The sequence below is a fragment of the Haliotis asinina genome, chromosome 7, assembly GCF_037392515.1.
Source record: "Haliotis asinina isolate JCU_RB_2024 chromosome 7, JCU_Hal_asi_v2, whole genome shotgun sequence".
Classification (NCBI taxonomy): domain Eukaryota; kingdom Metazoa; phylum Mollusca; class Gastropoda; order Lepetellida; family Haliotidae; genus Haliotis; species Haliotis asinina.
In genome coordinates this window covers 32,190,219-32,203,500 of record NC_090286.1, presented here as the reverse complement: position 1 = coordinate 32,203,500, position 13,282 = coordinate 32,190,219, and the positions used below count along the sequence as shown (strand labels likewise).

Below are 13,282 nucleotides of genomic sequence, written 5' to 3'. Positions count from 1 at the left end.
TGAGTGAGTTATTTTATTTCTAAGCCACTTCTAGCAATATACTAGCAACATGACAGAGGGGAGCACACCAGAAATGGGCTTGACACAATGTATTTGTGTGAGGAACTGAACCTGGGTCTTTTGCTCACACTTTAACCACTAGGCTACCCTACACCCCCCCGATCCAAATGACAGACAGCATCAAAGTCTTTAACGTCAGTGCAAAAAGTTCCAAAGCTGAGCTTTGAGAGGGTCCTGACCAATAAAAACATGTGAAAGTTCTATGCCACAGTTAAATGGCACAGCTCAAGAAGTACCTACTGGTAAAAATATATTAAGTGTAACACTTAATATTTCAAAGCCACATATTGCCAGACTGGTGCTGACAAGCCCTAATAACATCTATTTTCATAAACTTATATCAAAATGCAGTGAATGTAACAGAGTTAATGGCCCCAATTGTGTTCCGGGTATGGAATTATTACTCTTTTCTAAATGTCACCCACATATGCTACAGTGCTCAGATCCAGTGTTATTGTTCCAGGCTTTGTTTGACAAATATAGTAATCGGCATATCATTTAGTCAGATCATAGGGTTTGGGATGGCCACCTCTGGCTGTCACATAGTTTAAGAAATACAGTTCGCTCTACCACCATGTATAGTGTAATAAAGCACACTTTTGCCCTGAACTAATATATCATTAAAGCACTGGGACGCTTTAGTTAAAGCACGAGGAACCAGTGATCAACAACATGAGCATCGATCTGCGTCAGCAAGTCTGACCACCCGATCACATTAGTTGTCTCTTATGACAAGCATAGTCGCCCTTTTTGGCAAGCATGGGTTGCTGAAGGCCTATTCTACCCCGGGACCTTCACGGGTGCTGTCATATGGTCAGACCATGGAGTTTGGAATGGCCAAAAAGTTGGCTTTTATAAGTAACATGTCACAATTGTTCTTGCAATAACTGAGAAAACAATGGATGTTTTTAGTGAAGGGAGACCAAGTTCTATGGATAGTCAACTTCATTATTGCAATGGGTGCGGTGTTTTGGTGTATGTACTAACACTGTTATCGAGCAAATGCCTTTCAAAGAAGGGATGTCTTTAGCGTCTGAAAACCCATAAAACAAGGATATATCTAAGTAAAATCTTAAAATCCAATTTCAATACATCTAATAGTTGATTAAGGTGTGTTTGTTGTTAAACACGGCAGTATATTGTCAAGTATTCACACAGACATCTGAAAATAATCAAGTCTGGTTCAGACAGACTGGTGACTGGCATGATGAGCTCAGATTGCCAGGGACCTTTTCACCACAGGGTCAAAGGTTATAACAACATTTTACCTACATCACAGTCTTCATAGGGCCCCAAAAGACAAGAGAATTTGTGCCAAAGACAGAGGGATTTTATTTCACAACACAAAATATACAAAGTAAAAATGAAGTCAGGATTATGACACTTCTAAAATGAAACAAACATGGACAAGGCCTGATTTCATCTAGAAATCTCGCCACATCTGTTGATCGACATAAACAAAGATATGCTCTAACATCACACTCTCAAGACATAAAAATTCAACACTACATTCTGTTATTAAGATGTATATCTAACATTAACAAAACATCATAAGAAGTGTTATACAGAGAAATATTATAATTTTGCAGAGAAGTCTGTACAGATATCCAGAAAGGACTGACTCCAGCCCTTGATCCTTGTTAGTGATAACATATGCTTGTGATAAATGTGCAATGAAAGTTGAGCTGTTGATCTACAGAAGGAAGGGGAGAATGGGTTTTCTGCCCCTTGGATAGTCCTTGAACTCCTTACGATAATTTCGATGTTTGCCAAATGCCCACGCTGTCATTTGGCCGAAGCCAGCCAGGGTGAACAGACCCACTGAAATTACAAAACACTCCTGTATTGTCATACATGACTATCACTCAGCAGCATGAATATCGGTGATGTTATCTTCCATAATTATCTATGGTTAGCATTAGTGAACATTTCATTTACACTTCACATTGACTGGTTACATAAATTAAAACAGCAGTTGACATATCAGAAGTACATTGTCCCAAATAATTTGAGTTTGATGGGATGAGTACTTAAGTTGTTTGGGCTTTTGATTCTAAAAATGCAGTCGAGTTAAAAATTCAACTGTTTCAAATTACCGAACTCAGTTTCAAAATTTGAGCTGTAACTAAAGTTTGTTTTGAGGAAATGGCGCCTGCTCATTTTATCCGTTGTTAGAAAGCTACATAAATCATTCCATGATATGAAGGATAAGTGATGTCCTCTATAATTGTAAAGTATGCTGGAGTGATATATTGATTTCAGTTCATGTTGTGAAATGCATTTGCTGCGCTTACTCAAATTTGAGTAAAAACTCTATCTCAAGTTACAACTCAGACTCAAGTTTGTTTAGAGAAATCAGGTCCTGATATCTCTGCCTGTGGACTGGGAAGATGTAACTGTTTGTTTGTGAAATGCCACACTCAGCAATATTCCAGCTATATGGCTGATGTATGTGAATGACAGAGCCTGGACCAGACAATCTAGGCATCAACATCATGAGCATCGTTCCACGCGATTGGGAGACAATAGTAGGTGTCAACCAAGCCTGATCGCTTGATTGTTACACATCTTACTTTACCTTTGGGTAAGGGCATTATATAGATTTAAGTTTTCTAATTATCACACATTATTGAGAGCTGAATGACAAGACACTGAGCACAGACAGGTCATCTCGCTACTTCTTCTAAATAGAAAGTATTGCAGCCAAGAGAGCAGACACTATGTCATGAGGAGAAACACTATGACATGAGGAGAAATATGGCATGGGGAGAAACACTATGCCAAGCGAAGAAATGCTATGTCAAGAGGAGAAACAAGGAGAAACACATCATGAGGAGAAACACTATGTCATGAGGAGAAACACTGTGTCAAGAAGAGAAACACTATGGCATGAGCAGAAACACTGTGTCAAGAGGAGAAACACTATGTCATGAGGAGAAACACTATGTCAAGAGGAGAAACCCTACACAATGGTATGTCAGTGAGTGTATCACCTACCTGGCAAACACTGGGTCATGACAGTAAAGCTGACCCAGGCCAACGCCTCATAAGTGTAATTGGGACATGACACAAGGGTAAACAACCATGTAAATGGATTGGCTGATGGATACGGAATCCTTCTCACTTTGGACCCTGGAATAAGAATGCACATTCAAACTTTTAACAGCGAGACAAGGTCCCATGTCATAAATCGATAACAGCTTTACCAGCTATCATAACTACAGTATTTCCTCAATTAAGCGACAAGTCTCTATTAAGTGCCAGGTCTCCATTAAGTGCCGGGCCACTAATAAGCACCGCGGATAAAGCAGTGCTTTAAGAAATAAGTACCGAGCCTCTATTAAGTGACGGGTACAGAACTTTTTTTGTATTCTCCTTTGGTCTAGAAAAAAACACATTTAGGAATCTTCCTTTAAATCATAACTTCCTGTCATATATCAGTGGTCAATCAGTATCCCTATTTTTAAAAATACAGGGTACCGGTATTTTAATAAGCGCTGGGTATCTAATACACGCCAGGTCTGGAGGTGCATTGAAAAAATAAGCACCTGGGCACTTATTAGAGGAAATATGGCATACACTGCATTATCTTGCCTCACACGTAAATGTTGTTTTCTGACTGGCTGAGCACTCTTCTGTTATTTTCAATGTACCACTCACAAGCGAGTAACATTTTCTATGTACTCCTCTGGGAATGCCGAACTCATTTTGGTACTTAATGGTAGAAATTCTCTATCTTGAATAACATTGAGTCACGTATGATGTACGGAAATTTCCAATGTTTTGTGAAAGCAAATCTATGGAAGGGTGATAACTCTAAATCCGTTTGTCTTGTCATCTGTAAAATCTAGCAATGGCTACAAAAGATATGTACTTGTGCCTCAAACAATTCAAAATTGACATTGAATTTCAGGCTCAGAGGGTCATCGATGGTACATTGAGGGTACATCAACCCACGTCCCCCTTGTGATGAGGGGGATACTGGCACAGCTAAGGGAGTTAAGCTACCGTGACAAACACTAACCTGCAGGACGGAGGTTCCTGAGGGCAAGGTGGATTGACAGGTTGCCCAGCTCAGCAAACTGAAGAATAAAACAAGAAATCTGTACAGACAGGTTCTCCATCATCAGATCATACTCTATTGTCCTCCGTCATCAGATCATACTTTATTGTTCAGCATAACAGAAATGACATTTTTGCCAACTGCAGGGATGAACCTAGAACATGTCTTTGATGGGCCAATGCCCCACCTGCTTAAATTTGGGGGGCCCAAAATGTGTGATAGGAGGGTCCAAGTACACAACCAGGTTAATTTCATGTGGGCCCCTTTAGATTTGAGTGTTTGAAGTTTTCAGCTAAATGTATTTACTTAATTTACAGGTTAATAAACTGTTTTGATAGGAACATAATTGTTTTTTCTGAGACATAATCATTCACGATCACGAAAAAAATCCGAGTGAGTGAGTGAATTGAGTTTTACACCGCACTCAGCAATATTCCAGCTATATGGTCGATAAATAATTGAGTCTGGACCAGTGATCAACGACATGAGCACCGATCTGTGCACTTGGGAACCACTGCCCAATCACAAAAGTCGAATTTTACAACATGCATAGTCGCCTTTTATGGCAAGCATGGGTTGCTGAAGGCCTATTTTACCCCAGGACCTTTACAGGTCATGAAATCTGAAACCAAAAGTTACCAAATAAAAGATATTTAGAAACACAAACTTTCTTTGGTTGAACTTATTACAAGGGCATGTGAAATAAAACTAACTCACATAAGAGTCTTTTGCCCGAATACCGTGAACAATAACAATATTTATTGCATTATATTTACTAAGGTTGCACTTGCATTTCTTCAATGCAGTGTTTTTAAACATTTTGTGTCCACATGAAGCAACACAAATATCCGTCAGTGTCATTTCATATTTTGTTGGTGAAACGCATCATAGATTTATCCTTACAACTGATACGATTATTGTAGAGAGATCGCACTATCCAAACACTTTTAATGACTAACTGTGCTTTAGCCAGGACTTGGATTGCATTTGGTTCAATATTTCTTTGAGTTCTTGCCAAACTGACCTGAAATCAAACAAGTCTTAATGGTGTTACATCCAGAAACATGGCAGTCAACCTAGAATGATGGCCAATAACATTCAGACTCTAAAAGATTAAGATGCAATGAAACAACTGATAAAGTGAAAGTCAGATGCAATGTTTTTCATCATTCTGAAGCCTACCGAAGCGATGTTCTAAAAGCATTTTGTTCAGAATAATATTGTTGTTCTTCAGAGTAATATTGGTGACAACATTTTTGTTTTCAATAACCCATAACAATACTGTCAGACATTTCTACCAATATCATGTTTAGTTCGGAACAAAGGCATAGTCTCAACACTGGGTCCGCCTTTTATTAAAACTTTAAATGAATAAATTTAGTTTTATGCACTTTTAACAATAATCCATCAAAATTCACAGACGAGAACACCAGAAATGAGCTTCGTGCATTGTACATACGTGGGAAATCGAACCTGGGTCTTTGGTGTGATAAGCAAATGCTTTAACCACTAGGCTACCCCATCACTCCTTCAGTATAAAATACTTACGACAAATGCTGCGAGTGATCCATAGATCTGCAGGTTTCCAAATGCTGGGAAATACAGAGAAAAGCAAAAAAATACAACTCAGTGAATTTAAAAAACACCCCTCCTTCATTAGATGTTTCTAAAACCATGACGCATTGACTACAATGAAATGAAGGAACTGGGTTTGCATTTCAATTTTGTGACCATAATGTACTAAAAAACTCTGTATGTCAGTGAGTGAGCTTGAAAAGTTTGCCCAAATGCTGATCAAGCGAATCCTTCTTCCTTATTAATTTAGTATGCACTGCTTGTTACAAGGCATACAATAACATAATAACTTCTCACAGATTGGTTTAGATATTGTTGAAGGAAGGCATAACACAGCCATGGACTTATTAAAATGATTACGGCAATCACTAATTCATCAAAATGTGTATAATCTTATGAGAGAATAAAATAACGAGTGAGTGTGTTTTGTTTTAAGCTACACTCAGCAATATTGCAGGGGTCTATAAATAATCGAGTCTGGACCAGACAATCCACTGATCAACAGCATGAGCATCGATCTGCGCAACTGAGCTGATGACATGAGTCAACAAAGTCAGCGAGCCTGACCAACCAATCCTGTTAGTAGCTTCTTACGACAAGCATAGTCACTTTTTGGGGTAAGCATTGGTCTATCCCAGATCTTAACATGTCACATGAAGCAATGAATATAAGATCCTGATGCAAAATGTTTGATAAATATAGTGACTTTTATTTTAATTTTACCAGTCCCTAGTTATTTATTCACTGACCTGCAGGTGTGTAGAGAGGGTGGTTCACGAAGTAAGCAACAAACACTGCAAAGCCCCAGTAGTACATGGAATTCTGAAAAGCATATCACAAAAGTCACAAATACAAGTTAATAAAAAAAGCTAATACATGAATTTTCCAAATAATTTCTTGTTTTTTGCAAACCACTCTTGCTGATAAGCAAATTTAGCAGAACTAGTTATAAAGCCATAGTTCTCAACTTCAGAAAATAAAAAATACTCTCAAACGTTTTATTTCAAGAATCACCTTTTGCGATTATGATTCTCTGACCTTTACAAATTTTCAATCTTGTAACACTCAGTCATCATAAATGATAAATGATAAATAATATATAGGTAAATGTCATAAAACTCTTCAGTTTAACAAGTTTGTATGTGTCTGTCTAAAGATGGTGAGTCTGGAACACTACAGCTCTGGCCCTGATAAATAATTTCTGTCATTGGGTATTTTGTGCTTGATGTTTAACACCACACTCAGCAATATTTCAGCTAAATGGAGGCAGTGTTTAAATAATCAAGTCTGGACCAGAGAATTCTGTGATCAATAGCATGAACATAGATCTGCATAATATGGATATGATGACATGTGTCAACCAAGTCAGCGAGTCTGACCACCCTATCCCTTTAGTCGCGTCTTGTGACAAAAACGGGTTACTCAAGACCAATTATAATTTGGATCTCTAAGAGTGTTACACATATTGCTGTACCATGTTTATTCACTAAAGTAAACATAATTTTCATTTATGTTCAAGGGGACTGGTATTTTGTGGTTAATTCTCAAACTTGATCCCTAAAACACTTACTTCCCTGTCAAAATTTGCAGTCCATATCTGTACAGAAACACATGACTCACCTTGAAGATGTTAAAGATGGGCATGGTGGCATGTGAGAACCTGTGCACAAAGACTGTCTCAAAGAGCCGCTTGGCATAATGGAATGTCCAACAAGCTGCAGCAATACTGTAAATACATAAACAAGCAGACGTCTCAGACAGGCTGGATCACTAATTTGAAAGCTGAAGCACTCGCTCTCTTTCACACATGCATGGCTGATTGTGATGCAATTCTGTGCACAGCAAATCCCCTATATGATTTTGCAATGTCTAATTTCATGTGAATGAGTGACTTTTTTACACCGCTTTTAGAAATATTACACCAATATCACAATTGGGGACACCAGAAATGGGCTTGACACAGAGTACACATGTGGGGATTTGAAATTGGGTCGTGGAGTGATGAGCGAATACCTTTACTGCCAGCCTACCCCACCACAGATGTAAGCATGATGTGTGCTACTTCATAACTGCACTTACTCCACAACAAATGCCTTTGGTTGTAGTGCAGCCTCAGCTCCATAGATGATAGCAGGTCGTGAGTAGAACCCGAGGTAGATAGCAAGTGGTCCAGCATACTCTGTCAAAAATACCTGGATAAAATACTGACATGAGTGAACATCAAGTTTGGACAACATAAACCAGGAGTTTACAAGAACAAGGGCAGGATCTGCTGACAAAGAATCAGGAAGGTCACACAATGTGTCAAACTGTTTCCAATTTTCATATCCTCATTGTTCAACCAATCATTGCATGGAAACAAGAAGCAACCCTTGAGATCGTAGAATTCCCATTTAAATAAGTTCTTGAGTGAGCGAGTGGGTTTAGTCTTATGCCACTTGGAGCAATATTCCAGCAATATCAGGGCAGGGGACACCAGAAATGGGCATCACACATAGTAGGCATGTTAGGAATCAAACCCATGTATTTGGCATGATGAACTAAAGATTGAAAAACAGTCCCCACTGCCTCTCTCACCTTAAATTTGAGGTACTAGAAACACCTCTACACACCAAAGATCACTAAGACTGTCGTCAAATGGCCTAGTCTTAAAAATAGAATGAACTTCATTGGGCAAAATCTATACAATTTATCCTAGATAGAAAGACCATACAAACTGCCTCATACAGAAGACAATCTGTTCACTCCTAAGGCAAAGGCACATCTATGAAAAGAAAGACAAGACCAGTCCTTCAAAAAAAAGGGTCTCCACTCATATCTGTGAAACAGGCAACCTCACACAATGTGATAAAATGTTTTCTCATTCACTTACGGTAGTCCAGCCTACTTGAGGCCCTAAGTCTTTGAAGAATAGTTCTCCACTGCTTTTCATGCCAAGACTCTCCAGAGTTTGGTCATCTTTTAATGATTTGCCCCCTGGAATGAAAACAGTTCCACTCAAGTTTGTTTGTTGTTTTATGCCGCATTCAGCAATAATCCAGCTATTTGGTGGTGAGCTGTGAATAATCAGGTCAACAGCATGAACATCAATCAACACAACTGGGAAATGATTGCAGGTGTCAACCAAGTCAGCAAGTCTGACAACCCAATCCTGTAAATTGCCTTTTATGACAAGCATGGGTCACTGAAGATAAATTATACCCTGAATCTCCAAGGGTGTTGTTACACTTATAGCTGTATCATGATTGCTCACTAAACTAAACATAACATTCATTTACCATAAAAAATATGGTAACAGGGCTCCAGATAAGGGTGTATAAAAAAATATGCATGATACGGTAGGATAAACATCAGAAATATAGCAGTTACGCACCACAGCAATGGTCTATGGTCTTAGAATCATTTACAGATGTATTTATCAGAAAAAGTATTGCTTTATTGTTTATTGACCTGTTTACACAAGAGTAACAATGTTATGGTGCAAATATGAAACAAAACACAAGATTACTTACACGCCGTTAACTTCCATTCAGTACTCAACTTTTCCTAGTATTCTTATATTGAAAAAATACAGCATACATACTCCTCATGTTGAAAAATTATCTGGAGCCCTTTGGTAGTCATTCATACAAGAAATGAAAGCAATATTTATTCATGTCCAACACTTTCACATCACACAATAGCATATGCAGAAACTGTGAACAAAGATTTTACAACCACATTCTTCAAGAGATCAAGTCTTGATTATTTTATCAACCACAGTAATGCACTACTCACGCGGTTCAGTACGAAATGACTGCCGTTCCGGGTAATACTTTGATCCTGTTAAAGAAAAAACAGTTCTAGTTTTCCGATGATGTACTAAATACTGAAACAGGAAGAGATATGATAATACCTAAGGAATGGAAACAAGGTTAAACGTGCAATGTGCAACTTACAGAGGATAATTAACACTTTTTTCTCATAACATAATGTCCAGGTTATAATTGTTTATCAAAACCTTCATTGCACACAACTATAGTCTGTTTGGGTCAAAATGATACAGATGAATCACAACGAATCCAAAACGGTTCACCATCAAACACAAATTTGTATGCAAAATATAATGAAAACATCAAACCAAATTTGAAAACCAAGTTTCATAACATTTGTCTCCAAAATAGAAAAGTTACTCAACAAACTATAATTATTTAGTTTTGACTTTCTGTGAAGTTTTACAAGGGTAAGGTAGACCATTACAGGACCATCCTCATGGTTGGGAAGCAGTTTAGGATGTCAATTTAGGTGTTGTATCAAAAATCTTCCGGAGTGGAATCTGAGGGGAAATTCCTGATTCATTTTCACTCTTCTCAGATTGTACACTAATGATGACAGGTTGAATGGTGGCATCAACTAAACCACTTTTTATCCAGTACCAATCTCTATTTCTTTTGTAACTTTCTGCATGCAGTTTTGCCAGATTATTTTACTTATGGCGCTACGATTCAGCTATGATACAAAATGGAATAGAATTACATGGGTATCGCAGGAAAACACCATAAAGCATCTGATGACCTGTACTTACTGATTCTCTCAAAGGCTCTCTTCACATCAGCAATAGTGGAAGTCGGAGAGAGCTGGATAATATACAAACAGTTTCATGTTCATAATTACATTACAAAAACATAACCTGAGTGAGTACTGTTTTGAGTCGCTTTTAACAATATTCCTGCTATATCTGCGAGGGACACCAGAAATTGGCTTCACATATTGTGCCCATGTGGGGAATCCAAACTGGGCTTTCGGTGTGACAAGCAAAAAGCTTTAACCACTAGGTTACCCTACTGCCCCAAACACAACCCGCACTAATTTCAAGTAAACTCGTAATTATGAAACAGGCCAAGTCTCTTTAGAAAAATAAACACACAGTATTAAATGTTGCCGTCATTTGCGCCAGCAATTCTTTTCAGCCTGTGTAACAAAGGTAACCATGGACATAACAATGGGGTAAATGTGGCAATATGCATTAATATTATGGCAATATGTGTTACTAATATGGCAATATGCATTAATATTATGGCAATATGTGTTACTAATATGGCAATATGCATTAATATTATGGCAGTATGTCTTACTAATATGGAAGTATGCATTAATATTATTGCAATATGTGTTACTAATATGGCAATATGTGTTACTAATATGGCAATATGGATTAATAATACGGATATATGTGTTACTAATATGGCAAAATGGATTAATAATATCACCCAGTCACAGCTTAATATATATGCAACTTACTTGCAGTATAACATATATATGTACTACTTGTACTAGTATCTTAATGTACTAGTACTTTAACTTAATGTACATACACTACTCACAGTATAACATATCTACCCCACACGCAGGTTAACATAAATACCCCACTTACAGTTTAAGATATATATTTTAATCACAGTTTAACTAACATAACCCACTCATTGTTTACATATGGATATCCTACTCTTAGCATATCATATATAACCATCTGGTTGTTTAACATGCATACCCCACTCACACACAGTATAACATATATATACCCTACTTGCCCACTCTCAGTGTAACACATATACCCTAAGGCAGTAGAACATACATATCCAACTTGGAGTTTGACATAAATGCCCCACTCACAGTTTGACATATATACCACAATTTCAGTTTAAAATATATATCCCACTCATTGTTTAACATAAAACAAGCTTGCAGTTTAAGATTTATACAGGCACCTAAATCACAGTATAACACTTATTCTTATTCCGACACATAATATTAATAAAGACTCCAAACCAGCCATTCCTTGTCTTATCACCCCTTATTCCCAAGCATCTGGTGGTCTAATGTAACAAAAACCTGCAATTTTTAATGCTTTAGGGTATGACATGGAATGGGATAGAACCATGGATGTTCTGTCCTTTGGACAGATGCTCCATCCACTAAGCCAAGAGGGTCGTCCCAGTAACCAATGTTGATAAACCATGGATAAAAACCTGGGAAGAAGTGGGACTGAAACCCAGGACATTCCGGCCTGGCTAACTCTAACATTTCAACTTACCGTAGCAATTGTTGCTAAGACATTTGATGTCTTGGCATCGGTAACCCGGATCTGAAATCACAATTTTAAAATGAATGACTGAGAAAGGTTTTACGCCGCTTTAGCAATATTCCAGCAGGGTCATGTCTTGACTGTATAGCCTACGACTGCATCGCGGCTCTCGGCTAGAATACGGTCAGCGTGGGGATGAGGTAGTAGTTTTCGTTTAAAAGTTGCCGTCATGTCGTTGTCAAACATCTACACTGATCAGCGACTGGAGATTCATAGGAATACATACATTGTCAGTCGTAGGAGCAAATCAATGTATGATTGTGATATTACTGATAATGAACTTTGCACTTTGAGTCAGTAAGATAAAACCCGATATACATTAAAGATACCGTATTTAATTTCATTTCATCCTCTGGAAAATAACATAAACCGTTTCAAAGAAGAGATACAACATTGTTAGGACTAAGCTTCGTCTATTATTGGCACAAAACACATCTAAACATGCCCACCTCGTACACCATGTTGATAGTAACAGCCCACACCGGTCGAATGATCGTGTTTTAGAGTTACCTGCCCCTTAGTACACGGCGCTTCCAGCGTTCAGCACACGTGTGTTAAATTATCAATTATCGGTTCTATATTGATCATTTTATTCACTGTGCAATTTCAATAAAGTTTTAAAAAAAGAAATGCTGAACTCTCTATTACAGAACATACTTCACTTTTATGACAGACTGGATATTAATATTATTATTTTATGAACTTCCGCCTTTATAGCTAATTAAGTTGTTTTATGGTTTTGCCGAATCTCGGATAATTCGTACTATTTACGTACTTTTCTTCAATTTCTACACGAAGGTGTTTTGTTTTGTTTTTTATTTTACTTTTTTTTTCTTTTACCATTTGTTTAGTATGTAAGTTCATGCTATCAAATGCTTGAACAGCTTGAGGGATTTGGTACCGTTCGTAAGGGGCAGATGGGAGGCATCAGTTTTGTTCTATTCTAGTGTTGGGGGTAGTCATAATTTTGTACCTGGCTAAGTCGGGAGGGGGGGGGGGGTATGGGGAGGGGGGCTGTTGTTGAGGTGGGTTTGTCGTCATTCACCTTTGTGCTTCTCTATACATATAAAATGTAATCATTATCCCCTCAATCATTAATGTTGCACACGTTCTCATCGTCCTCATGTCTGTGTTTAATAATTGTGAACTGAAAAAAGCATGGTGCCAGATTTAATTAGCATGTTTCCGGACTGTTTGAATAATCAATCGTGAGTGTGCATACGAGGGCAATGTGCAAACAGACACAATATACGTGGTGGGCTAAATTGACTGCCCCTCGTTAAGGACCTCGTCAGATGATACTGGTGCACTATTTTATTTCAGAATAACCATATTGATAGGCATATGGCATTTTTATTAAACACCTGTGTGGATATAAATTGGTTTACGACGGCCATGACTTCTTGCATTTAAATTGGTTGGTTGTAACCTACATCACGGTGGCGGGAGCTGTCCCTGTT

General features: G+C 37.9%; 1 protein-coding gene across 1 annotated transcript; it reads right to left on the bottom strand.

Annotated features, from left to right (window-relative positions):
* Positions 1 to 1,368: 1,368 nt before the first annotated feature.
* On the bottom strand, positions 1,369 to 12,347 carry LOC137291647 (very-long-chain enoyl-CoA reductase-like). Its single transcript, XM_067823063.1, has 12 exons — positions 12,272 to 12,347; positions 11,772 to 11,822; positions 10,263 to 10,314; positions 9,476 to 9,520; positions 8,571 to 8,674; positions 7,778 to 7,890; positions 7,319 to 7,424; positions 6,448 to 6,520; positions 5,672 to 5,715; positions 4,085 to 4,142; positions 3,058 to 3,192; positions 1,369 to 1,881 (listed from the first exon to the last, which is right to left on the bottom strand). The coding sequence occupies exons 1-12, from the start codon at positions 12,281 to 12,283 to the stop codon at positions 1,754 to 1,756; spliced, it is 921 nt and encodes a 306-aa protein (XP_067679164.1). The 5' UTR covers positions 12,284 to 12,347; the 3' UTR covers positions 1,369 to 1,753.
* Positions 12,348 to 13,282: the final 935 nt, after the last annotated feature.

Bases quoted from the DNA above. Each gene is read 5' to 3' on its own strand.
- LOC137291647 (XM_067823063.1), bottom strand. The intron at 9,521-10,262 runs GTAAGTACAGGT...TTTCTTTAACAG, and splicing joins GAGAGCCTTTGAGAGAATCA to GATCAAAGTATTACCCGGAA. The intron at 7,425-7,777 runs GTAAGTGCAGTT...ATGTATTTACAG, and splicing joins CCAAAGGCATTTGTTGTGGA to TATTGCTGCAGCTTGTTGGA.